The sequence below is a fragment of the Rhinopithecus bieti genome, unplaced genomic scaffold (assembly GCF_001698545.2).
Source record: "Rhinopithecus bieti isolate Rb0 unplaced genomic scaffold, ASM169854v2 scaffold_81659, whole genome shotgun sequence".
In the NCBI taxonomy this organism is placed as follows: domain Eukaryota; kingdom Metazoa; phylum Chordata; class Mammalia; order Primates; family Cercopithecidae; genus Rhinopithecus; species Rhinopithecus bieti.
This window is the reverse complement of record NW_016837762.1, coordinates 37-27,433: the sequence shown is the minus strand read 5'-3', so window position 1 is coordinate 27,433 and position 27,397 is coordinate 37. Positions and strand designations below refer to the sequence as shown.

The 27,397-nt window shown below is 35.8% G+C and overlaps 1 protein-coding gene across 1 annotated transcript in view; it reads left to right on the top strand.

Moving 5' to 3' along the window:
- Positions 1-27,137, top strand: part of BRCA2 (BRCA2 DNA repair associated) — a gene marked incomplete at its 3' end in the record, with an annotated part of 33,821 nt that extends 6,684 nt beyond the window's left edge. The window contains 12 exon segments of the mRNA XM_017865868.1: positions 3,559-3,667; positions 4,580-4,629; positions 4,718-4,758; positions 4,975-5,089; positions 7,911-7,960; positions 9,382-9,493; positions 10,731-11,840; positions 14,745-15,344; positions 15,347-17,732; positions 17,734-19,676; positions 22,885-22,980; positions 27,068-27,137. Coding sequence (XP_017721357.1) covers positions 3,559-3,667; positions 4,580-4,629; positions 4,718-4,758; positions 4,975-5,089; positions 7,911-7,960; positions 9,382-9,493; positions 10,731-11,840; positions 14,745-15,344; positions 15,347-17,732; positions 17,734-19,676; positions 22,885-22,980; positions 27,068-27,137 — 6,682 coding nt within the window.
- Between the last annotated feature and the right edge of the window lie 260 nt (positions 27,138-27,397).

Genomic DNA, 27,397 nt, shown 5'->3' with positions numbered 1-27,397 from the left:
TTGTTTTATATTTATTTTTATTTTTTTATTTTTTATATTTTTTATTATACTTCATACGCATTTCTCTTACCATTCTTCAGCTTATTAATGAGATCTTCAGGTTATTTGTGAAATGTTTATTTGGTAATTAATTTTTTTTTTCACCTAGTTCATTTTTTTAACTTTTTTTTTTTTTAATAGCAGGGTTTCTTTTCATTGTTGAACTAAAATGGATGTGTTATTATTAACTGAACTCCTTAGTTTACATTAGAGTTCACCCTTTGTATGGTTCTACGGATTTTGACAAATGTATAATGTCATATATCTACCATTATGGCATTATACTGAATAGTTTTGCTGCCCTAAAAATCTCTTGAGTTCCACTTGCTCACCCATCCTTCCTCCTGAGCCCCTGGCAGCCACTGATCTTTTTACTGTCTGTGTAGTTTTGCCTTTTCCAGAATGTCATGTAGTTGGAATCATACAGAATATAGCATTTTCAGACTGGCTTCTTTCACTTAGCAATATGCTAAGACCGGCTCCATTGTAGAGACCCTAACTCAGCGGCGCTAGAGGAATTAAAGACACACACACAGAAATATAGCAGTGTGGAGTGGGAAATCAGGGGTCTCAGCAGCCTTCAGAGCTGAGAGCCTGAACACAGATTTGCCTACACATTTATTGACAGCAAGCCAGTGATAAGCGTTTGTTTCTGTAGATTATAGATTAACTAAAAGTATTCCTTAGGGGAAATAAAGGGATGGGCCGAAGTAAAGGGATAGGTCTGGCTAGTTATCTGCAGCAGGAGCATGTCCTTAAGGCACAGATCTTTCATGCTGTTGTTCGTGGTTTAAGAATGCCTTTAGCGGTTTTCCGCCCTGGGTGGGCCAGGTGTTCCTTGCCCTCATTCCAGTAAACGCACAACCTTCCAGGATAGGTGTCATGGCCATCAGGAACATGTCACAGTGCTGCAGAGATTTTGTTTATGGCCAGTTTTGGGGCCAGTTTATGGCCAGATTTGGGGACCTGTTCCCAACAGCAATATGTGTTTAAGTTCTTCCATGTCTTTTAATGATTTCATGCTGAATAATACTCCATCGTATTGATGTACCACAGCTTGTTTATCCATTCATCTATTGAAGGACATCTTGGCTGCTTCCAGATTTTGGCAATTATGAATAATGCTGGTATAAATATTCACAAACAGGTTTTTGTGTGAACATATTTTCACCTCATTTTGGTTCACACCAAAGAGCACGACTGTGGGATCATATAGTAAGAGTATGTTTAGTTTTATGAGAAACTACAAGCTGTCTTTCAAAGTAGCTGTTCCATTTTATATTCCCACCAGCAGTAAATGAGAGTTCTTGTTGCTCACATCCTCACCAGCATTTGGTGTGTCAGTGTTTTGAATTCTAGCCACTCTAATAAGTGTGTAGTGGTATCTCATTGTTTGTTTTATTTTTTAAAGTCAATTTTCTTTTAAGAATTAGCTACTTTTAGTATCTTTAAAATCTCATTAGAGAAGGACGTGGGATATTTTGTTGAAGTGGGGTTTTTAAATTACACATACATTTGCTTTATTAATGATTATGTCTAGTCCATGTTAACTTGAAAAATGAGAATATAATGAGACATTTATGCTGCTACAAATAGTTTTATATTTGGTCTTCACTTTATTTTAGTAACATTGATAGAGCTTATTTTTCTCAAAAGCTAAGTTAGAGATTATAGGACCAACCAAAGCAACTATTTTCTAAGAGTAATAATAAGTGCCTCAGGTGCCAAATTTGTAGTTACCTTCAACTATTGGAAGCGTATGAGTACTTAATGCCCTGGAGAGTCAAATATAATGTACTTTAATACAGAAAATAGAAATACTGAAAAAATGTAAATTGGATTTCACCTATAGCTTTAGAAACTCTGAACATTATTTTCTTAGAAAATAGATGTGTTCAATAAGAATAGAAATTATGTATTACTGGCCGGGCGCGGTGGCTCAAGCCTGTAATCCTAGTACTTTGGGAGGCCGAGACGGGCAGATCGCGAGGTCAGGAGATTGAGACCATCCTGGCTAACACGGTGAAACCCCGTCTCTACTAAAAATACAAAAAACTAGCCGGGCGAGGTGGCGGCGCCTGTAGTCCCAGCTACTCGGGAGGCTGAGGCAGGAGAATGGCGTAAAACCCGGGAGGCGGAGCTTGCAGTGAGCTGAGATCCGGCCACAGCACTCCAGCCTGGGCGACAGAGCAAGACTCCGTCTCAAAAAAAAAAAAAAGAAAGAAATTATGTATTACTGTCTGCAGCTCGCTTTGTCTAATTATATCCAATTTATTCTTCCAGTCAATATTTCAGGAGTGACTAATATACCAGACATTTTTTAGTTGCTAGGGATACAGTGATAAATGACAAAATCTCTGCCTCTGATTGCTCACAGCCTAATGGGGGGAAAAGAACAGTGTATGATAAACTCTTCAGGGAACACGTAGGAGGGGCAAACAGTTAATCTTACCTTAGGGATCACTAAAGCTTTCTGGAGGAGGTAGTTTCTAAATGGAAGCCTGAAAGAGTTGTTCTAGGTCAAGAGAAACAAAGAAGGGGAAACAGCTTGTACAAAGTCCTAGAGATTAAAGAAAACATTCTTTCAGGATGTGCACATGGTTGGGTATGGATAAAAAGACTGTAAAAGAATGGCATCATAAAAATTAAGAAGTAAATTGTCACATAAATATATGTATTTCTTATGTACCTACAAAAATTAAAAATGAAGAAAATAAGTAAATTGTGAAAGGCCTTGATACTATGGAGTTTGACTTAATCTTGAAAAGTAAGATCTTGAAAGGTTGTTAGCAGAAGTGATATGGTCAGATCTGGTACATTGGTAGGCTTTCAGTAAATGTCTTTTCCCTTATTCCTTTTTTCTCTTTCTTTCTTTTTTTGTTTAAAGAGATGAGATGTTGCTTTTTTCCCAGGCTGGAGTACAGTGGCATGCACCATAGCTCAAGCTCCTGGGCTCAGTGTTGAACTCCTGCCTCAAGCAATCCTCCCACCTCAGCCTCCGAAAGCCCTGGGATGATAATGATGATTATTATTATTTTGAGACAGAGTCTTCCTCTGTCATCTAGGCTGGAGTGCAGTGGCGCTATCTTGGCTCACTGCAAGCTCTGCCTCCCGGGTTCATGCCATTCTCCTGCCTCAGCCTCCCAAGTAGCTGGGACTCCAGGTGCCCACCACCAGGCCTGGCTGATTTTTTTGTATTTTTAGTGGAGACGGGGTTTCACCGTGTTACCCCGGATGGTCTCGATCTCCTGACCGCATGATCCACCCATCTCAGCCTCCCAAAGTGCTGGGATTACAGGTGTGAGCCACTGCGCCTGGCCAGCCCTGGGATTATAAACCACTGTGCTTGGGACATTCTTTTTGGGGGTTAATCAGCAAACAGAAAAACCTCTTCTGACAACTCCCTGTACATTCTTCCTCCCAGTATAGATGAGACTTTTTGTTTTTAAACACTTCCACAGAATGAAAATGTATAATCTAGAGTATATACATTCTCACTGAATTATTGTACTGTTTCAGGAAGGAGTGTTGCCAGTAGGAGACATAAAAGTCTTCGCACAGTGAAAGCTGAAATGCATCAAGCAGATGATGTGACCTGTCCACTTCTAAATTCCTGTCTTAGTGAAAGGTAAGATGAAGCGATCATATTAAAATATTTAAATGTAACATTTCCCTACATATATTTGTTTTATGAAGATGAATCTGATTTTTATGCTAATATTTTGGCTAAAAGCCTGGTGGAAGATCTTATATTTTAAAATAATCTTTTACGTTGAGTCCTTTAATAGAATACTTTTTATGTTAGAAACATGCAAGTTGTTGTTCTTGTGATGTTGAATTGGCTGGTTTTCTGTATATTCTGTGATTTTTTTAAGTAACAAAAATAACAGTTGTGAAAAGCAGTAAGTCAGTCCTTGAATTATCAATTTAAAATAAATTGTGCACTTTTCATCTTTGGAGAGAATATGATTTACTTTACAATTTTTTTTTGTTTTCTTCAGACAGAGTCTGTCTCTGTCACCCAGGCAGGAGTGCAGTGGCACAGTCTCCGCTCACTGCAAGCTCCGCCTCCCGGGTTCACGTCATTCTCCTGCCTCAGCCTCCCAAGTAGCTGGGACCACAGGCGCCCGCCACCTCACCTGGCTAATTTTTTGTGTTTTTAGTAGAGATGGGGTTTCACCATGTTAGCCAGGATGATCTCGATCTCCTGACCTCATGATCCACCCACCTTGGCCTCTGAAAGTGCTGGGATTACAGGCGTGAGCCACTGTGCCCAGCCTACTTTACCAAAGTTTTGAGTTTAAAATATACAGTTTCCAGCAGCTGAAATTTGTGAGTATATACATGTTGGCATTTTAAACATCACTTGGTGATTACTTAATGCTTCATGAGAGATTTACTTTTTAAAAAGTAATATAAAATATCTAAAAGTACTATTCCAACAATTTATATGAATGAGAATCTTCTTTTAAAATAAGATAAACTAGTTTTGACAGTTTTTTAAAAAATAACCTAAGGAATTTGCTTTGTTTTATTTTAGTCCTGTTGTTCTACAGTGTACGCATGTAACACCACAAAGAGATAAGTCAGGTATGATTAAAACAATGCTTTTATTCTTAGAATACTAGAAATGTTAATAAAATTAAAACTTAACAATTTTCCCCTTTTTTACCCCCAGTGGTATGTGGGAGTTTGTTTCATACACCAAAGTCTGTGAAGGTAAATATTCTACCTGGTTTATTTTTATGACTTAGTAATTGAGAATTTGACAATAGCGTTATACCTTTCCCCTGAGATTTACAAATCTGTACCTAGCATTCTTCCTCATATAGGCATTCAGTAAACGATAAGTGAAATAAAAAGTGAATGAAAAAATAATATCCTTAATGATCAGGGCATTTCTGTAAAAAAATAAACTCTTTTATTTCCTCCCAGGGTCGTCAGACTCCAAAACATATTTCTGAAAGTCTGGGAGCTGAGGTGGATCCTGATATGTCTTGGTCAAGTTCTTTAGCTACACCACCCACCCTTAGTTCTACTGTGCTCATAGGTAATAATAGCAAATGTATATTTACAAGAAAGAGCAGATAAGGTTGATAATTGTCATCTCTAATACTTCTGTTAAAAAGAAAATATTAGATAATGTCTTTGATAAGTGTGTTAGTAGTTGACAATAATTTTATTCTATTAAGTGTAGATTGGGATAAATACAAACACATTAAGTGGTAGTCTGTCCACTGGGGTCAAGCATTGTGTTTTAGTACGATGTGATTAATGTAGACTAGCTTACAAATATTCCTTTACTGGCCCATACAAGCATTTAAGAGGCAGTATTTGGTGTGACTGAATTTTTTTTTTACAGATGATTGTGGTAATTAGGGCATTAAAGCAGCATTAAATAAGCTTTTGTTTTCTCTACTTAAATGTGTTCTAAGGTCTGTATTGCCAGTAGTACTGAGTTGAGGTCTTAAGTTCCACAAGTGTAAATTACACAACTATGTGATAAACTGCAATATTTAATTTATTCATTCATTAAACTGTAAACTATTTGCAGTCTCACCATAGTTTCTGTTACTAGGATCTAGAAATATTTCCTATTGTAGGCTGGTTGCAGTGGCTCACGCCTGTGATATGAACACTTTGGGAGGCTGAGAAAGGCAGATCACCTGAGGCCAGGAGTTTGAGACCAGCCTGTACAACGTGGTGAAACCCTATCTCTACTAAAAATATAAAAATTAGCCAGGCGTGGTAGAACACACCCATAATCCCAGCTACTTGGGGGCTGAGGCATGAGAATCGCTTGAACCCGGGAGGCAGAGGTTGCGGTGAGCCGAGATTGTGCCACTGCACTCCAGCCTGGGTGACAGGGAGGCTGAGACGGGAGGATCACGAGGTCAGGAGATCGAGACCATCCTGGCTAACATGGTGAAACCCCGTCTCTACTAAAAACAGAAAAAATTAGCTGGGCGTGGTGGCAGACACCTGTAGTCCCAGCTACTCAGGAGGCTGAGGCAGGAGGATGGTGTGAATCCGGGAGGCGGAGCTTGTAGTGATCTGAGATCACGTCACTGCACTCCAGCCTGTGCGACAGTGAGACTCCAGCCCCCTCCCCCAAAAAAGAAAAAACTTCCTGTTATAAAACTACTTACAAATCTCAGAGTAGCTGAGATTTGGCTAATCATGACTTAGTATTTGAAAAGTTGTGACTTTTTTTTTAATTGAGACAAGGTTCTTCTGTGTTGCCCAGGCTGCCGTGCAGTGGCATAGTCGCAGTTCACTGTAGCCTCAACTTCCCAGGCTCAATTAATCTTTCTACCTGTTAGCCTTCCAAGTAACTGGGACTACAGGTACCATGCCACCAGTGTACTACCAGTCCTGGCTAATTTTTTTTGTATTTTTTGTAAAGGTGGGTCCTGCCATGTTGCCCATACTTGTCTCAAATTCCTGAGCTCAAGCAGCCACAACACCCACCTGTGACCATTCTTTTTTATTTTTATGAGATAATAAACATATGTTTAAATAAGTATCTGTAAATAAATATGATTATAGTACAAACAAGTATTTGGAAGTTCATCTAAACAAACGCATCACAGTTTATAGGCAAAGGATGAAAGATTGAATAATAATGGGAATAAAAGTAAGTATTCATTAGCATTCTTTTTCCTTCCCTTTTTTTTTTTGTTTTGAGGCGGAGTCTCGCTCTGTTGCTCAAGCTGGAGTTCAGTGGTGCCATCTCGGCTCACTGCAACCTCTGCCTTCCGGGTTCAAGCAATTTTCGTGCCTCAGACTCATGAGTAGCTGGGATTACAGGCACCCACCACCACACCCAAGTAATTTTTGTATTTTTAGTGAAGAGGGGGTTTCACCGGGTTGGCCAGTGTGGTCTTGAACTCCTGACCTCAAGTGATCCGCCCGTCTCAGCCACTTTTTTTTTTCTAAGAAGATACTGGGCCAGATCATTGTTTCTCAGTTTGCAGATTATGACCTATTAATAGTTGTGAAACTTATTTTGTGAGTCATATCTGCTCTTTTTAAATGTAATGAAAATTCTGAGTACATCATGTAGTTAGGGTTTAGAAAATAAAAAATACGGTATACCTAGTTAAATTTAGACTTCAGATTAACAGCGAATAATTTTGAGACGTACTTAACACTAAAAAATTATTCGTTGGATATCTGAAATTCAAATTTAATGAAGTGTCCTGTATTTTATCCAGAAGTCCTACACACAGTAAAGTTTGTTTTGTAAAATGTTTTTACTTAACCGTTGTGTGCCCATGTGTGTGCAGTCATAAAGTGTGTGTGTGTGTGTATGTGTATGTATGTATATATAACTAGGTTGTACTCAAAGCCCGAGCTTAATTTATTCCCAAACCAGTATTATATTTTGTTTATTCTGTCAAAATAACATTCTATTTTGATTCCTCTTTAGCTGGGAGTAAATTAACCCTATTCTGTTGCTTAGATGAAATAATATGGATAAAATCATTTTGAAAAGACGTGTTTAACATACAGTATGCCTTTAGGCTGTAATATTATCTAAATGAATGCTAAAGTCTCCAAGCTTTAGCTTTTAAGTCATAACCTCACAGCATCATCTGATTTTCCAACTCATTGTGGACAGTATTACCATAAAGTAATGATCACTAAGCCATATCTTACCACCTTGTGAGTAGTACAAAGGAAGGAAGTATAGTTTATTCACTGCGTTGATTGACCTTTCTAGTTACTATACTTGTGTACTTGAATCAATTCATTTTGTTTCAAATGTGTCACGTAATCAAATAGTAGATGTGCTTTTTTATGTCTGACAAAAAATGAGTTTTGCATTCTAGTGATAATATACAATACACATAAATTTTATCTTGCAGTCAGAAATGAGGAAGCATCTGAAACTCTAATTCCTCATGATACTACTGCTGTAAGTAAATATGACAAATTGATTAGACTGTTGACACTGCTAACAATTTTGGAATGCCTTGTTAAATTATTTATCTTACATTTTTAATTTCCTAATCTGTAATTTATCTAAGCCTTTGAGAAAGTCTCTAAACCTGATCCTATATATGATTTTACCTTTCTGTGAAACTCTGCTGTCTCTCTATTTAAAAAGTTGCATATATACAATATATACAGAAGTCCCGTCTTATTCATGGGGTATATATTCCAATATCCCCCAGTGAATGCCTGAAACCTTAGATAGTACTGAACCCTATACGTATATTAAAAATATGTGTAATATTTATGTATATATGCCTATAATCTTTTTTCTATAAGCACATACCCTGTGATAAAGTTTAATTCATAAATTAGGCACAGTAAGAGATTAACAAGAACTAATAAAATAGAAAAATTATAACAAAATACCGTAATAAAAGTTATGTGAATATTGTCTCTCTGTCTCAAAATACCTTTTTGTTCTGTACTCGTGTGGCAGCAGCTTCATCAGCAGATGAATATAAAAATAAAAATTTTTATTTTTTTCAGTCCAAACCTAATCTTGAATCTGTGTAACATTCCCTTACTTGCAGTAAATGGCTTGGTGTCATTTGTTTCAGGAGATCCCTTACTGAAGTTTTCGTATAGGCTCTATGCTTTCTGGCATAATGTGTAGCTGTCAATCAAAACAATCTGTTCATGTTTTCTACCCACAAATGTAATACCTTTTTTATTTCTATGGTGCACTGTGTGGCCATAACTTTTGCAGTTTGAGGTGTAACAGGAAAAACAGCTCATATGTCTTTCTCCTTCACAATCTCACAGATAGATTTGTTCTTACCATAGATGTCACAGTACATTTTTTTTTCCTTAAGTCAAGAACTTTCACTGTTTCAATTAAAGGAAGCACTTTATGGCTTCTTTCTGGCATATTTGAATTGCCAGCATCATTACACTTTGCTTTGGGGCCATTGTTAAGTAAAATAAGGGTGACTTGAACACAAGCACTGTGGTACCACAATAGCCGATCTGATAACCAAGACTACTAAGTGACTAGCAGGTGGGTCCCATATACAGCCTCAATACTATCGCTGGACAAAGAGATGATTCATGTCCCAAGTGGGATGGAGCAATATGGTGCAGGTTTTTTTTTCTCCATTTCCATTTTCCTTTCCAAAGATTTCCACATCCTAATGGTGCAAGATTTCATCACACTACTCAGGATGGCACACAATTTAAAACTTATTAATTGCTTACTTCTGGAATTTTCCATTAAAAATTTTTGGACCTAGGTTGATTGCAGGTAACTGAAATCACCAAAAGTGAAACCATGGATAAGGGGGGACTACTACTATATTTGCGTTGAGAGTTTTATACTAGTGATTTTAAACTATACTTTTGCAGAATGTGAAAAGCTATTTTTCTAACCCTGATAAAAGTCTGAAGAAAAATGATAGATGTATCCCTTCTATGACAGACAGTGAAAACACAAATCAAAGAGAAGCTACAAGTCATGGTAAGTCCTCTGTTTAGTTGAACTACAGTTTTTTTTGTTGTTGTTGTTGTTTTGGGGATTTTTTTGAGATGGAGCCTTGCGCTGTCACCCATAATCTCAGTTTACTGCAACCTCTGCCTCCCGTGCTTAGGCGATTCTCCTGCCTCAGCTTCCCAAGTAGCTGGGATTACAAGCATGCACTACCATGCCCGACTACTTTTTGTATTTTTAGTAGAGCTGACATTTCACCATGTTGGCCAGGCTGGTCTCAAATGGGCATAAGCCATCGTGCCCAGCCTGAACTACTGTTTTTAATTGGCACCATTGAAGGATTGCTCCTCTTTTCTTAAAGAGAAAATGCATTACTTTTCCTTTCTTGACTACTGAAGTAGTGTTTTATCTCAAAGTATTGAGAGTAGAAACTAACTTGATGTGCCTGTGATCCCAGCTACTCAGGAGGCTGAGGTGGGAGGATTGCTTAAGCCCAGGGGGTCAAGGTTGCAGTGAGCTGTGTTTGTGCCACTGCACTCCCACCTGGGTGACAGAGTGAGACCCTGTCTCAATGGAAAAAAAGAGAAACTAATTTGATTTCCATGACGGTATTTAAATACCATATAAGATAGTACTGTTCAATATGTGGTTGTGACACAAAAACAAAGCCTATTGAAAATTTTCAGAGACAGTAAGATATATAATTAACAAAATCTGAGCTTTTTTTCTAATTAGAAAATAAATGTGGTTTAGATACACCATAGTTGACCTAATCAGGTCATGGATTATTGCAGTTTTCTTAGTATGTGTGTATGTTTGTATAACTGTAGGATTTGGTATCTGTTTTTGCCTGTGGTATCATGTATGTATGTGTATGCATATGTAAAATCAGATTTACCCTTATACGGCCACAAAATGGATTTGGAACATCTGTTTTGATAGGTCTTAGAATATTTAATTGTATATATGGTAAGATTAGGTGAGTTTTGTGTAGAACTGCTAAAGAAAGACTTTTAGGGATTGTTGTGTGAATAAAAGGCTTTAGGTTCATTGGAATTAGGGGAATCAGGCTTTACTAGGAGAACAGGAGAAGGGGTGACTAGCCAAAAAATAAAATGCCAAGTACTCACAATAACCCTTTAAATACTGACATGTAATATTTAGTATATTCTATATATACTGTTTCTATGAGAAAGGTTGTGAGAATAATGTAAATTATATGGCTTATAAAATGTTATTAATGTGCTTCTGTTTTATACTTTAACAGGATTTGGAAAAACGTTAGGGAATTCATTTAAAGTAAATAGCTGCAAAGACCACATTGGAAAGTCAATGCCAAATGTCCTAGAAGATGAAGTATATGAAACAGTTGTAGATACCTCTGAAGAAGATAATTTTCATTATGTTTTCTAAATGTAGAACAGGAAATCTACAAAAGTAAGAACTAGCAAGACTAGGAAAAAAATTTTCCATGAAGCAAACGCTGATGAATGTGAAAATCTAAAACCAAGTGAAAGAAAATACTCATTTGTACCTGAAATGAAATCAAGTGATACTGATCCATTAGATTCAAATGTAGCAAATCAGAAGCCCTTTGAGAGTGGAAGTGACAAAATCTCCAAGGATGTTGTACCATCTTTGGCCTATGAATGGTCTCAACTAACCCTTTCAGGTCTAAATGGAACCCAGATGGAGAAAATACCCGTATTGCATATTTCTTCTTGTGACCAAAATAATTCAGAAAAACACCTATTAAACACAGAGAATGAAAGAAAGAAAGATTTTCTTACTTCAGAGAATTCTTTGCCACATATTTCTAGCCTACCAAAATCAGAGAAGCCATTAAATGAGGAAACAGTGGTAAATAAGAGAGATGAAGAGCAGCATCTTGAATCTCATAGCGACTACATTCTTGCAGTAAAGCAGGCAATATCTGAAACTTCTCCAATGGCTTCTTCATTTCAGGGTATCAAAAAGTCTATATTCAGAATAAGAGAATCACCTAAAGAGACTTTCAGTGCAAGTTTTTCAGGTCATATGACTGATCCAAACTTTAGAAAAGAAACTGAAGCCTCTGAAAGTGGACTGGAAATACATACTGTTTGCTCACGGAAGGATGACTCCTTATGTCCAAATTCAATTGATAATGGAAGCTGGCCAGCTGCCACCACACAGACTTCTGTAGCTTTGAAGAATGCAGGTTTAATATCTACTTTGAAAAAGAAAACAAATAAGTTTATTTATGCTATACATGATGAAACATCTTATCAAGAAAAAAAAATACCAAAAGACCAAAAATCAGAACTAATGAACTGTTCAGCCCAATTTGAAGCAAATGCTTTTGAAGCACCACTTACATTTGCAAATGCTAATTCAGGTACCTCTCTCTTTTTTTTTTTTTCTTTGGGTAAATAATACATATAGTTTTATAGATGATGATTCCTTATGTGTTTTTTTGTGCTTTTAAAAATCTTCGTATCTTATATTTAATCTTAGGCATCATCTGTATGCATTATTGTTTAGGTCTTTAATTACCAGTGTTTAGAATCATATCAGTCAAACATGGTAGATAAGTCTGCATAGTATGTATATATATATCCGTCACTCTTGAGACAGCTTTATTTTATTTTAAATTCTAGGGTACATGTGCAGGACTTGCAGTTTTGTTACATAGGTAAACGTGTGCCATGTTGGTTTGCTGCACCTGTCAACCCTTCACCTAAGCATTAAGCCCAACATATATTAACTATTTTTCCTGATGCTCTCCCTCCCCCAACACACCCCACCTCCAGACAGACCGTAGTGTGTGTTGTTCCTCTCCCTGTGTCCGTGTGTTCTCATTGTTCAGCTCCCACTTATAAGTGAGAACATGTGATGTTTGGTTTTCTGTTCCTGCATTAGTTTGCTTAGGATAATGGCTTCCAGCTCCATCCATGTCCCTGCAAAGGACATGATCTTGTTCCTTTTATGGCTGCATGCTATTCCATGGTGTATAGTTCCACATTTTCTTTATCCAGTCTGTCATTGATGGGCATTTGGGTTGATTCCATGTCTGTGCTATTGTGAATAGTGCTGCAGCGAACATACACGTGAATGTATCTTTATAATAGAACGATTTTTATTCCTTTGGTTATATACCCAGTAATGAGATTGCTGAGTTAGATGGTATTTCTGGTTCTAAGTCTTTGAGGAATTGCCACGCTGTCTTCCACAATGGTTGAACTAATTTACATTCCAGCCAACAACTTGAGACAGTTTTTAATTCATAAACATTCAGAGCTTGGCTAGCTAATTCCTGCTTTAATTTAAAAAGTGTTTATTATACACAAATTGGACAACTCTATAAATATGTGGTATTTACTGTGTATTTTTCTCTAAAGCATGTTAAAAAAATTAGGCTAGATATAGTGGCTAATGCCTGTAATCTTAGCACTTTGGGAGGCTAAGGCAGGAGGATCACTTGTGGTCAGGAGTTTAAGAACACCCTGGGCAATATAGCAAGACCCCATTTCTACAAAATATTTAAAATACCCAGGCATGGTGGCATGCTTCTGATGTTGTAGCTACTCAGGATGCTCAGACGGGAGGATCACTTGAGCCCAAGTGATGAGGCTGCAGTGAACCAAAATTGTACCAGTGCACTCCAGCCTGGGCCACAAAATGAGACCTTGTCCCTAAAAAAAAAAAAAAAGAAAAAGAAAAAAAAAAAGGAAGTACTAGCTAAATTTAATATAGGCCAGTTCTAAAATAATGATTTGTTGCTGTTGTTGTTACATAATTTTCTTAAATATTTTGAAGATTGAGTACTGTTATTGCTCTATTTCGGCATCTCTATGGTGTAACTCTGTCCTCTTTGTTGTTGCAACTGTTCACTTAGCGACTAAACTGTATGTTTACAAAGTGATTTTATCTCCCTATGAGAAGATTTTAGTGAATAGCTCAGTGAATAGTAGAGTTGGTGAGACCAGAGTACAGAACTGTTTGAAGTTTGGGTTCAATTTTTAGAGGAAAATGTTTGATACTATGCATATCATAGTTAAAGCCAATGAAAAAGTTAATATAGGCCAGACGCGGTGGCTCATGCCTATAATCCCAGCACTTTGGGAGGCCAAGGCAGGCAGATCACTTAAGGGCAAGAGTTCGAGACCAGCCTGGTCAACATGGTAAAACCCCATCTCTATTAAAAAAACAAAAATTGTCCAGATGTGGTGGCATGTGCCTGTAATCCCAGCTACTCTGGAGGCTAAGGCAGGAGAATCACTTGAACCTGGGAGATGGAGGTTGCAGTGAGCTGAGATCACGCCACTGCACTCCAGCCTGGGTGACAGAGCGAGACTCCATCTCAAAAAAAAAAAAAAAAAAGAGCTAATACATGTGATCACTGATGAAATAAATGTGATCACTGATGAAATAAAATGCAATTAAGAACTGGTTAGTAGAAAATTCAGAGGGTCAAGAAATTTAACAGAGCAGTTGAGCTCATTTGCCTTTATCATTGAGATTAGGTCGTCTTTCAGGCTGTTAGTATATGGACCCTGTTTTTAAAAATTGTGGTTTTGTTTTTTTCAATGTGAAAAAATTAAGAAAATTGTTACTTTTCTAATTCCTTTTCTATGCCTTGCTTTTCTGTTCACACCTGTATTAGTAGCAATGAAATTTTTTCAATTTTATTTTCCAATAAAAATTACTTTGAGTTTTGTTTATGGTAGCTAGCTACTTCCTTGACCTAGATATTAATTTTGATTGAGTTGGTACCTATTATTACAAAAAAACTTAGTTCTAATTTATCTTTAGCAAAAAAATGTAATAACTAAAAAATAGAGCATATTTAGGATTCTTTCTGCTTTAAATTTGACATTCACTTATTCTCATGTAATTTGTGTTTTGAACACTACCCTTTTTATTTATTTTTATTTTTTAGAGACTGTCTCATTCTGTTACCTAGTCTGGAGTGCACTGGTGTGATCTCAGCTCACCGTAGCCTCAACCTCCTGGGGTCAAGCAGTCCTTGCACCTCACCCTCCCGAGTAGCTGGCACCACATGCATACACCACCACACCCAGCTAATTTTTATTTTTCTTAGAGTCATGGTCTCGCTATGTTGCCCAGGCTAGTCTCGAACTCCTGGGCTCAAGCAGTCTTCCTGCCTCAGCCTCCCAAAAGTGCTGAGATTACAGGCATGAGCCACCGTGCCCAAACACTACCTTTTAACTTAGTGAAAATATTTAGTGAATGTGATTGATGGTACTTTAATTTTGTCACTTTGTGTTTTTATGTTTAGGTTTATTTCATTCTTCTGTCAAAAGAAGCTGTTCACAGAATTATTTTGAAGAACCAACTTTGTCCTTAACCAGCTCTTTTGGGACAATTCTGAGAAAATGTTCTAGAAATGAAACATGTTCTTCTAATAATACAATAATCTCTCAGGATCTTGATTATAAAGAAGCAAAATGTAATAAGGAAAAACTACAGTTATTTAGTATCCCAGAGGCTGATTCTCTGTCGTGTCTGCAGGAAGGACAGTATGAAAATGATCCAAAAAGCAGAAAAGTTTCAGATATAAAAGAAGAGGTCTTGGCTGCAGCACATCACCCAGTACAACATTCAAAAGCAGAATATAGTGATACTGACTTTCAATCCCAGAAAAGTCCTTTATATGACCATGAAAATGCCAGCACTCTTATTTTAACTTCTACTTCCAAGAATGTTCTGTCAAACCTAGTCATGATTTCTAGAGGCAAAGAATCATACAAAATGTCAGATGAGCTCAAAGGTAACAATTATGAATCTGATTTTGAACTAACCAAAAATATTCCCATGGAAAAGAATCAAGATGTATGTGCTTTAAGTGAAAATTCTAAAAATGTTGAGCTATTGCCACCTGAAAATACATAAGAGTAGCATCACCTTCAAGAAAGGTACAATTCAACCAAAACACAAATCTAAGAGTAATCCAAAAAGATCAAGAAGAAACTACTTTAATTCCAAAAATAACTGTCAATCCAGCCTCTGAAGAACTTTTCTCAGGCAATGAGAATAATTTTGTCTTCCAAGTAGCTAATGAAAGGAATAATTTTGCTTTAGGAAATACTAAGGAACTTCTTGAAACAGACTTGACTTGTGTAAACGAACCCGTTTTCAAGAACTCTGCCATGGTTTTATATGCAGACATAGGTGATAAACAAGCAACCCAAGTGTCGATTATGAAAGATTTGGACTCATCAAATATAGTTTATGATCTTGCAGAGGAGAACAAAAATAGTGTAAAGCAGCATCTAAAAATGACTCTAGGTCAAGATTTACAACCGGACATCTCCTTGAATATCGATAAAATACCAGACAAAAATAATGATTGCATGGACAAATGGGCAGGACCCTTAGATCCAATTTCAAATCACAATTTTGGAGGTAGCTTCAGAACAGCTTCAAATAAGGAAATCAAGCTCTCTGAACATAACATTAAGAAGAGCAAAATGTTCTTCAAAGATATTGAAGAACAGTATCCTACTAGTTTAGCTTGTGTTGAAATTGTAAATACCTTGGCGTTAGATAATCAAAAGAAACTGAGCAAGCCTCAGTCAATTAATACTGTATCTGCACATTTACAGAGTAGTGTAGTTGTTTCTGATTGTAAAAATAGTCATATAACCCCTCAGATGTCATTTTCAAAGCAGGATTTTAATTCAAACCATAACTTAACACCTAGCCAAAAGGCAGAAATTACAGAACTTTCCACTATATTAGAAGAATCAGGAAGTCAGTTTGAATTTACTCAGTTTAGAAAACCAAGCTACATATTGCAGAAGAATACATTTGAAGTGCCTGAAAACCAGGTGACTATCTTAAATACTACTTCTGAGGAAAACAGAGATGCTGGTCTTGTCATAATGAATGCCCCATCGATTGGTCAGGTAGACAGCAGCAAGCAATTTGAAGGTACAGTTGGAATTAAACAAAAGTTTGCTGGCTTGTTGAAAAATGACTGTAACAAAAGTGCTTCTGGTTATTTAACAGATGAAAATGAAGTGGAGTTTAGGGGCTTTTACTCTGCTCATGGCGTAAAACTGAATGTTTCTACTGAAGCTCTGCAAAAAGCTGTGAAACTGTTTAGTGATATTGAGAATATTAGTGAGGAAACTTCTGCAGAAGTAGATCCAATAAGTTTATCTTCAAGTAAATGTCATGATTCTGTTGTTTCAATGTTTAAGATAGAAAATCATAATGATAGAATTGTAAGTGAAAAAAGTAAATGCCAACTGATGTTACAAAATAATATTGAAATGACTACTGGGACTTTTGTTGAAGAAATTACTGAAAATTACAAGATAAATACTGAAAATGAAGATAAATATACTGCTGCCAGTAGAAATTCTCGTAACTTAGAATTTGTTGGCAGTGATTCAAGTAAAAATGATAGTGTTTATATTCATAAAGATGAAAAGGACTTGCCATTTACTGATCAGCACAACATATATCTTAAATTATCTGGCCAGTTTATGAAGGAGGGAAACACTCAGATTAAAGAAGGTTTGTCAGATTTAACTTTTTTGGAAGTTGTGAAAGCTCAAGAAACATGTCTTGGTAATACTTCAAATAAAGAACAGTTAACTGCTACTAAAACAGAGCAAAATATAAAAGATTTTGAGACTTTTGATATATCTTTTCAGACTGCGAGTGGGAAAAATATTAGTGTCACCAAAGAGTCATTTAATAAAATTGTAAATTTCTTTGATCCGAAACCAGAAGAATTGCATAACTTTTCCTTAAATTCTAAATTACATTCTGATATAAGAAAGAACAAAATGGACATTCTAAGTCATGAGGAAACAGACACAGTTAAAAACAAAATACTGAAAGAAAGTGTCCCAGTTGGTACTGGAAATCAACTAGTGACCTTCCAGGAACGACCCCAAGGTGATGAAAAGATCAAAGAACCTAATCTGTTGGGTTTTCATACAGCTAGTGGGAAAAAAGTTAAAATTACAAAGGAATCTTTGGACAGAGTGAAAATCTTTTGATGAAAAGAGCAAGGTACTAGTGAAATCACCAGTTTTAGCCATCAATGGGCAAAGACCCTAAAGTACAAAGAGGCTTGTAAAGACCTTGAATTAGCATGTGAAGCAGTTGAGATCACAACTGCCCCAAAGTGTAAAGAAATGCAGAATTATCTCAATAATGATAAAAACCTTGTTTCTATTGAGACTGTGGTGCCACCTAAGCTGTTAAGTGATAATTTGTGTAGACAAACTGAAAATCTCAAAACATCAAAAGTATCTTTTGAAAGTTAAAGAACATGAAAATGTCAAAAAAGAAACAGCAAGAAGTCCTGCAACTTGCTACACAAATCAGTCCCCTTATTCAGTCATTGAAAATTCAGCCTTGGCTTTTTACACGAGTTGTAGTAGAAAACCTTCTGTGAGTCAAACTTCATTACTTGAAGCAAAACAATGGCTTAAAGAAGGAATATTTGATGATCAACCAGAAAGAATAAATACTGCAGATTATGTAGGAAATTCTTTGTATGAAAATAATTCAAACAATACTATAGCTGAAAGTGACAAAAATCATCCCTCCGAAAAACAAGATACTTCTTTAAATAACAGTAGCATGCCTAATAGCTATTCCTACCTTTCCGATGAGGTATATAATGATTCAGGATATCTCTCAAAAAATAAACTTGATTCTGGTATTGAGCCAGTATTGAAGAATGTTGAAGACCAAAAAAACACTAGTTTTTCCAAAGTAATATCCAGTGTAAAAGATGCAAATACATACCCTCAAACTGTAAATGAAAGTATTTGTGTTGAGGAACTTGTGGCTAGCTCTTCACCCTGCAAAAATAAAGATGCATCCATTAAACTGTCCATATCTAATTGTAATAATTTTGAGGTAGGGCCACCTGCATTTAGTACAGCCAGTGGTAAAATCATTTGTGTTTCACATGAAACAATTAAAAAAGTGAAAGAGATATTTACAGACAGTTTTGGTAAAGTAATTAAGGAAAACGAGAATAAATCAAATATTTGCCAAACAAAAATTGTGGCACGTTGTTACGAGGCATTGGATGATTCAGAGGATATTTTTCATAACTTTCTAGATAGTGATGAATGTAGCATGCATTCACATAAGGTTTTTGCTGACATTCAAAGTGAAGAAATTTTACAACATAACCAAAATATGTCTGGATTGGAGCAAGTTTCTAAAATGTCACCTTGTGATGTTAGTTTGGAAACTTCAGATATACGTAAATGTATAGAGAAGCTTCCTAAGTCAGTCCCGTCTACAAATACTTGTGGGATTTTTAGCACAGCAAGTGGAAAATCTGTCCAGGTATCAGATGCTTCATTACAAAAGGTAAGACAAGTGTTTTCTGAAATAGAAGATAGTACCAAGCAAGTCTTTTCCAAAGTATTGTTTAAAAGTAATGAACATTCAGACCAGCTCACAAGAGAAGAAAATACTACTATACATACTCCAAAACATTTAATATCATCCCAAAAAGACTTTTCATATAATGTGGTAAATTCATCTGCTTTCTCTGGATTTAGTACAGCAAGTGGAAAGCAAGTTTCCATTTCAGAAAGTTCCTTACACAAAGTTAAGGGAATGTTAGAAGAATTTGATATAATCAGAACTGAGCATAGTCTTCACTATTCACCTACATCTAGGCAAAATGTATCAAAAATACTTCCTTGTGTTGATAAGAGAACCCCAGAGCACTGTGTAAACTCAGAAATGGAAAAAGCCTACAGTAAAGAATTTAATTTATCAAATAACTTTAATGTTGAACGTGGTTCTTCAGAAAATAATCACTCTATTAAAGTTTCTCCCTCTCTCTCTCAATTTAAACAAGACAAACAACAGTTGGTATTAGGAACCAAAGTCTCACTTGTTGAGAACATTCATGTTTTGGGAAAAGAACAGGCTTCACCTGAAAACGTAAAAATGGAAATTGGTAAAACTGAAGCTTTTTCTGATGTTCCTGTGAAAACAAATATAGAAGTTTGTTCTACTTACTCCAAAGATTCAGAAAACTACTTTGAAACAGAAGCAGTAGAAATTGCTAAAGCTTTTATGGAAGATGATGAGCTGACAGATTCTGAACTGCCAAATCATGCCACACACTCTCTTTTTACATGTCCCCAAAATGAGGAAATGGTTTTGTCAAATTCAAGAATTGGAAAAAGAAGGGGAGAGGCCCTTATCTCAGCAGGTAAGTGTTCATTTTCACGTTTCGTGTTGCCAATCACTATTTTTAAAGTGTTTATTCAGTAGACTTGGTATGCTAACAAGAGTGTTATAAACTAAGTATGTATTTTCAGCCATTTTTGCGTAGTTAGTTTGGGGGAGTATGGTTTGATATACAGATACACAGATTAAGTATCTGTGTACAGATTCTAACTCTTAGTGTACAGATTTCATATCTGAATCTGTATGCCAAGAAATCATGTTTTAAGGGTTCTTAATGTATTTTCAAAAGATTATTAGTATAATAATTGAGAAATTACTGTTAAAAAGTTTGAGTTTCTCTAGAAAATTTGAAACTTTTAACAAAACCTGCATAATACTAAATTAACTGTTTTCATATACACAGCAAGTTCAGATTCTGACTTACATGAACTTTAAAAGTTGGTTTCTGGTTATACCATGTACTGGGTAATATATACTACTTAGTTACACTACTTACATAACTTCGGTTTCCTTATCTATAAAATGCAAATAACACCTTCCATGAGGGCTGGGTGTGGTCACTCACGCCTTGTAATCCCAGCACTTTGGGAAGCCCAGGTGGGTGGATCACCTGAGGTCAGGAGTTTGAGACCAGCCTGACCAACATGGTGAAACCCCGTCTTTACTAAAAATACAAAAAATTAGCCAGGTGTGGTGGCGCACACCTATAATCCCAACTACTCCAGAAGCTGAGGCAAGAGAATCACTTGAACCTGGGAGGTGGAGGTTGCAGTGAGCCGAGATCACACCACTGCTCTCCAGCCTGGCAACAGAGTGACACTGTCTCAAAAAAAAAAAAAAAAGTGTATTTAAAGCACTTAGCAGTGAACTTGACACATAGTATGCAGAGAGTATTTAGTAAGCGTTGGCTTGCTCCTTTTTTTTATTTAGGAAGTGAGCTAAAAACAGTATTGTTAGTAAATAGTATCTTGATCTTAATGTTATGTGGACTACTCTAACTTCCCTTTTAAATGTATATATATCTAACAACTTAGTTCAACTACAGTCGTGTGTCATTTGACAGGGATATATGTTCTGAGAAATACGTTGTTAGATTTCATCATTGTGGGAACATCACAGAGTATATTTACACAAACCTAGGTGGTATAGCCTACTATACACTTAGGCTATATGGTATAGCTTATTGCTCCTACGCTGCAAACCTATACAGCGTGTTACTGTCCTGAATGCTGTAGGCAGTTGTAACACAATGGCAAGCATTTGTGTATGTGAACATAGTAAAGGTACAGTAAAAATACAGTATGAAAATCTTATGGGGCTGGGCGCAGTGGCTTATGCCTGTAATCCCAGCACTTTGGGAGGCTGAGGCAGGCGGATCACCTAAGGTCAGGAGTTTGAGACCAGCCTGGCCAACATGGTGAAACCTCATCTCTACTAAAGATATAAAAATTAGCTGGGCGTGGTGGCACACACCTGTAATCCCAGCTACTAGGGAAGTTGAGGCAGGAGAATCACTTGAACCCTGGAGGCAGAGCTGGGCGACAGAGCAAGACTCCATCTCAAAAAAAAAAAAAAAAAAATTTGTGGGACCACTATTAAAGTCTTACAGGATGACCATTGCATATGTGGTCTGTTGTTGACAAAAATGTCATTATGTGGCAAATGACTATATTAGGTTAACCTAATACATACCTATATTAGATATGTATTTGGTTTTGTTTTTTTGTGTGTGTGTTTTTTCTATTTGTGTATCTGGTAATAATCTTAAATAATTGAATCAGTTGGTTAGTTACAATTAAAGCAAACGCCAAAACTCCAGCATTACAGTGGATAATCTTAATAACTATTTCCTTTTTAGAAAACCTATAGACTCATAAAAATATTTTGGTTATTAGAATTCTTCCTGTCTAGATCTCACATATTACAGAGAGACACTGAAGTTAGTCTCCTCATTCAAAAAGTGTCTTTTGCCCCTAAGTCATTTTGGTGGATACAGATTTACTTAATCAAGTGTTGTCCAGGTCACATTCAATATAGGGTTTACTTTATGGACAAAGTAGTAAGTTTATAATACTTAAACTGTTTGCTGTCCTTTAGTGTGAAATTCTGAAGTGTACATGCTTAAAGATGTTTGTAATTCTTTTGTGGAAAATAATGGTTTTGTTTATAGCAACCCATTCTGTTCTTGTGAATACTGAAGTGTATTGACCTTCTACCTAGGGGGAAAAAAAACAATAACTCAGACTTGTAAATGCTTTCAATGGTGTTTCTGTTTCATATAAGTATATAGCTTAGCCAGCTTCTGGTTACTGGAACAGTACAGGTCACTGTTAAACAATTAAACCACTTTTATAATAATCTAACACCTGCTAAAGCCTTGCATGGACATTTTTGCTTAGTAAATTATACAAATTTATTCCCTGTAATAAAGCATCAAAAAGCAAAGTACCGGTTATCATATATTATCTCAGCATGACATGGAAATGCCTACCTTGAATTATGGTTTAATCTTACCCTCTTAGCCTCTGTAGAACTTTTAAATAAGAATTGTTTCTATTACTAGTACTTTAATGTAATTTGGTAATTTTAAAAGCCTCTTAACTGTAATTCAAGAATCTACATAATAAATTTCTCCTTCAGTTTAATGGCTGCCCCATCCCCACCCGCCGCAAAAAAAAAAAAAAAAAAAAAAAAAAAGAAAAAAAGTTTATTTGAAGAAATTTTGTTAGACCTTATTGCCAGTAAACCTAGAGTTATATTCAGTGTCAGTTTTCAAAAGTAGCTTATCTGTGGTATCTGGTAGCATCTGTTTATCCCTAGACCCTATTCAATAGTGGTGTTTTAAAGTGGTCAAAACAGAACAAAATGTAATTGACATTGAAAACTGACTTTTCTCTTTNGAAAAGAAAAAAAGTTTATTTGAAGAAATTTTGTTAGACCTTATTGCCAGTAAACCTAGAGTTATATTCAGTGTCAGTTTTTCAAAAGTAGCTTATCTGTGGTATCTGGTAGCATCTGTTTATCCCTAGACCCTATTCAATAGTGGTGTTTTAAAGTGGTCAAAACAGAACAAAAATGTAATTGACATTGAAAACTGACTTTTCTCTTTCAAAGATTAGGTCACTATTTGTTGTATGTACTTTAGCTTTTAGAAAAATGGACTGTAGTCTTTTGAGAAATAAAACTGATATTCTTTGCTTTAAAAACATACATGAAATATTTCTTTTTAGGAGAACCCCCAATCAAAAGAAACTTGTTAAATGAATTTGACAGGATAATAGAAAATCAAGAAAAATCCTTAAAGCCTTCAAAAAGCACTCCAGATGGTAAAATTTGCTCTTTATTTATATCTTTTCTCCCTCTATAGGTATGGTATATAATATTCTTAGTTATTTTCTCAGTTCTTTTGGGTGTGTGTATTGGAAAATATTTTACAGTGTAGTTTGTTAAATTTGTATCTTATTATTAAGTGGACTTTTCCTTTATAATATCTAATATGATGCTGAAGTAATTGGAAAGCATGAAATGATGATAAAATAATGACTTTTTTATTTTAAAAGGCTATAAGAATTTAGTAAAAAGGTAGTGTAATATTTAAAGCTTAGGTTTTGGAGTCCAGTGAGACTTTTGGCCTCCAGCATTACAGCAAATCCATCTTTCCTAAATAACACAATGATTTCTATGGTACCAAATCCAGTGGACATTTCTCAGTCCTCATTTGACTGTCTTTCAGCTGCATTTGACATAGTTATCATTCTTCTCCAGACCACCACATTCTCTTGGTTCTCCTCCTACATTGCCACTCTTTGTCTGTCTTCTTTGCCTGTTTTTCCTTATTCTAAGCAGGAGTGCCCCACGGCTCAGTCCTTACATCTCTTCTCCATCTAAATTTCATTGTCTGCCAGTTATAACTGCAGACTTAACCTGTCCCTGAACTCCAGACTCATTCATTTGCCTGCTTAATACATCTTGACTTGCATTGCTAATATGCATCTCAAAGTTAACATGTAACCAGTGCTGAACTCCTGACTCCATCCCTGCTCTAAACCTACTTTTTAGGTTGTCTTTCGTTTCTCAACAAGGGGCAGTACCACTCTTAATGTTTTAGTCTTTTGTTTCCTCATAGTTTATACCAACCCATCAACAAGTTCTGTAGGTTCTGCCATCAAAAATGTAACAAGAATTTGATCACTTCTTTCCGCCTGTACCCTCAGCACTGTCATTAAGCCATTATCATAGCTTCTAGTTGATCTCCCTGCTTTTGCCCCTTTTCTTCAGGCTGTTCTCAACACTGCAACCAGAGTCATCCTAACACAATGGTCAGATCATGTTACTTGGCTGCTTAAAACTCTCCGGCACCTGTCTCGTTTAGGCTGAAATCCAAAGTTCTTACCATGGAATGCTTGAAAATATGACATGTGTAACTATTGTTCATTATATATATTTGGTTTCTAAGTTTAGATAGGAAGAGTTCATATAGTGAAGAATAATTATATTAAAGACGCTTAGTTCTGAAACACATAGGGTAAATCCCACAAGAAGTAGGAACATCTGGAATTTTCTAACTCATCTCCCATTTGTGATAGAAATTTGAAAGTTACAAACACAGGATGGTTTGAATGTCCAGAAAACTGTGTTTATTTCTGTGGTTTTTTTGTTTTTGTTTTTCATCCAACTTGTTCTCCAACCTTTAGTGTGCACAAGAATTCTGAAGAGAGTTGAAAATTAAAACAATGTTTACTGGGTTTTTTTTTTTTTTTTTTTTTTTTGAGATGTATAAGTAATTGGTAGGGTAATTTTTACTGTATTATTACTTGATAAGCTGTCTTTAGGGGCTGTATAAGATGTAACTCCTCTCAAGGTATTGAAAGAATGGCATTAGGTAGTATAAGGCACATAGACAAATCGTGTCTTTCTGAAGCAATTGGTTTTGACATAGTCCTACAAAGAAGTAAATGGAAGATGTATTCTAACAGTGCTACTGTTGCATGAAATATTATCGTAACTCGCTTGTGGAATTATTTTGAGCCAGTAGATATTCACTCTTTGTTTGATCCTCATATTTTTTATTTTTATATTTTTGAGATGGAGTTTTGCTCTTGTTGCCCAGGCTGGAGTGCAGTGACACGATCTCAGCTGACCTCAACTTCCACCTCCTGGGTTCAAGAGATTCTCCTGCCTCAGCCTCCCGAGTAGCTGGGATTACAGGTGTGTGCCACCACACCTGGCTAATTTTTATATTTTTAGTAGAGAAGGGGTTTCGCCATGTTGGCCAGGCTGGTCTTGAACTCCTGACCTCAGGTGATCCACCTGCCTTGGCCTCCCAGAGTGCTGGGATTACAGAAGTGAGCCACTGTGTCCAATCGAGGACATCTTTATACTCTTATTACTGAAGACCCAAAAGAGCATTTGTTTATGTGGAATATATCTATTGATATTTACCATATTAGAAAGTAAATTGATTAATGTTAAAATTTGTAATATTATGCATTGGTCATTTGGAAGATACGGGTTCACTGAGTTATGTGGATCTTCCGAAAGTTGACAGTTTTATTATGCAGTATTAAACAATCGCTTTCATTGATGCCATTACTGATCAGAAACGTTTAAGTAGTAGAAACCTGTCAAACTTACAAAGCCAGATACAAGCTTCCCAAAAATTCTAATTTTCCTCTAAAAGCTTGAATTTTTCCCCTGGCAATAAGTATTGTCACTTATTTTTCTTGTAGTTGACAAGCTTATTTTCATTCATTTTTGAAAAGACGTCTACCAAATACCCAAGTCTGAATAACTATAGTTTGTTGGTTATTCTTTCAAGTAAAAGGTATTTCATGAAAAAAAAGCTAGTACAGCTCACAACTCAATCATTTAAGTGTATTTTCTTGAGAAACGCACTGAAGTATGCAATCATAATACACCAACAGTACAAATATCAGCAGTGAAAAGGACGTACATAACATCTTACTAATAAGACAGTTTTGACAGCTTGGATTCCCTAAAATGGTTGTAGGTACCTCACAGTCAGGATTCCACCGATTATTCCTTGAGAATCATTGTCCTATAGTATATACATAATAATCTGAATTTACAATATCAGTATTAACTACTGACAATAAAACTACTAAGGAAAATGTAAGAATTCTTTGCAGTTTTTGTCCTTAGAGTATATAGGTTGAGTATCCCTATCTGAAATGCTTGGGACCAGGACTATTTCAGATTTCCGATTTTTTCAGATTTTAAAATGCTTGCATATACAATACATAATGAGATATCTGGGGCTAGGACTCAAGTCTAAACATGAAATTTATTTAAGTTTCATAAACACCTTATACATATAACTTAAATGTAATTTTATACAATATATTAAATTTTGCATGAGACAGTTTAAACTGTGACCCATCGATGACAGGAGGTCAGATGTGGAATTTTCTACTGGCCTCACGTTGGCATTCAAAAAGTTTCAGATTTGGGAGCATTTTGGATTTTCAGATTAGGGATACTCAACCCGTATATTATTAAGGATGTGCAGTCAAAATACCGTGTTCAAATGTCACTCAAAATAATTCTTCTGGATGTGGTTACCAATTTGATAGTTAGGTTAGATTCCTTTTTTTCCATTTGTTTTCAATTTTAGGATTTGTCTTTTCTTATTTAATTTTACATTTGAATAAATAAAACATGACATAGTTCATTCATCAGAACTACAAAAGGTATACTTAGAGTTTTATTCACCCACCTCTTGCTTTCTGTAGGTAATTTTTTTGTGGTTTTTTTTTTTTTCAGGATTCTTTTAATAAAATAAGCAAGTACATATATATATATTCTCATTACCCTTTCTTACTCAAAAGATACAGTATATACACCATTTTCCACCTTGTTTCTTGGTTGTTGTTTACTTAAGAATTATTTGGAGATAACTCCTTAATGAGTATATAGAGATCTTCCTCGTTCTTTTTTATGGTTACATAGTAGTTGATCATCTGGCTGAATCAGTGTATCCTAGTTTATTCAACCAATTTCCAACTAGTGGACTTATTGAAGATTTAATTAGGTACAAGTTGCACACTGAGAATGAACAATATCTAAAGCTTAGCTTTTAAACCTTCAAAGACTAAATTATAAATTTGGTATTTGCATCAGAAATTAGCTAACACCTTTGAGTTATGATGGTTAACATCAGCTGACTAAATGTATACTGATTTCTGTTGTATGCTTGTACTGTGAGTTATTTGGTGCATAGTCATTATCAATTTCTGAATCAGCAATTTATTTTCATAGTTATCATTTATTGAGCATCCATTCCCTGAAAATTTTAAAGTCTGTAATTGTCTCAAATTTTTTGTGTAAGTACAGTAGCATGGATATTCTCTTAGATTTTTAACTAATATGGAATATAAAATAATTGTTTCCTAGGCACAATAAAAGATCGAAGATTGTTTATGCATCATGTTTCTTTAGAGCCGATTACCTGTGTACCCTTTTGGTAAGACATGTTTAAATTTTTCTAAATTCTAATATAGTATGAGAAAAGTCTTGTTTTATAAATGAACATTTCTAAAATAATGACACTAATATTAAGAAGTTAATGATTTGCTTTATGTGACTACTAGAGCCGGTGCCAGAGAAAAAGGCAAGTAAGCAAGATAAAAAGGAAACTTTATTACGTAGCCAATGTAAAGAAAGAGGAGACGAGGTTCACCAGTCTCTGGCGGCGGAGGCGGGAAGTCGCTCCGGCGTTCTCGG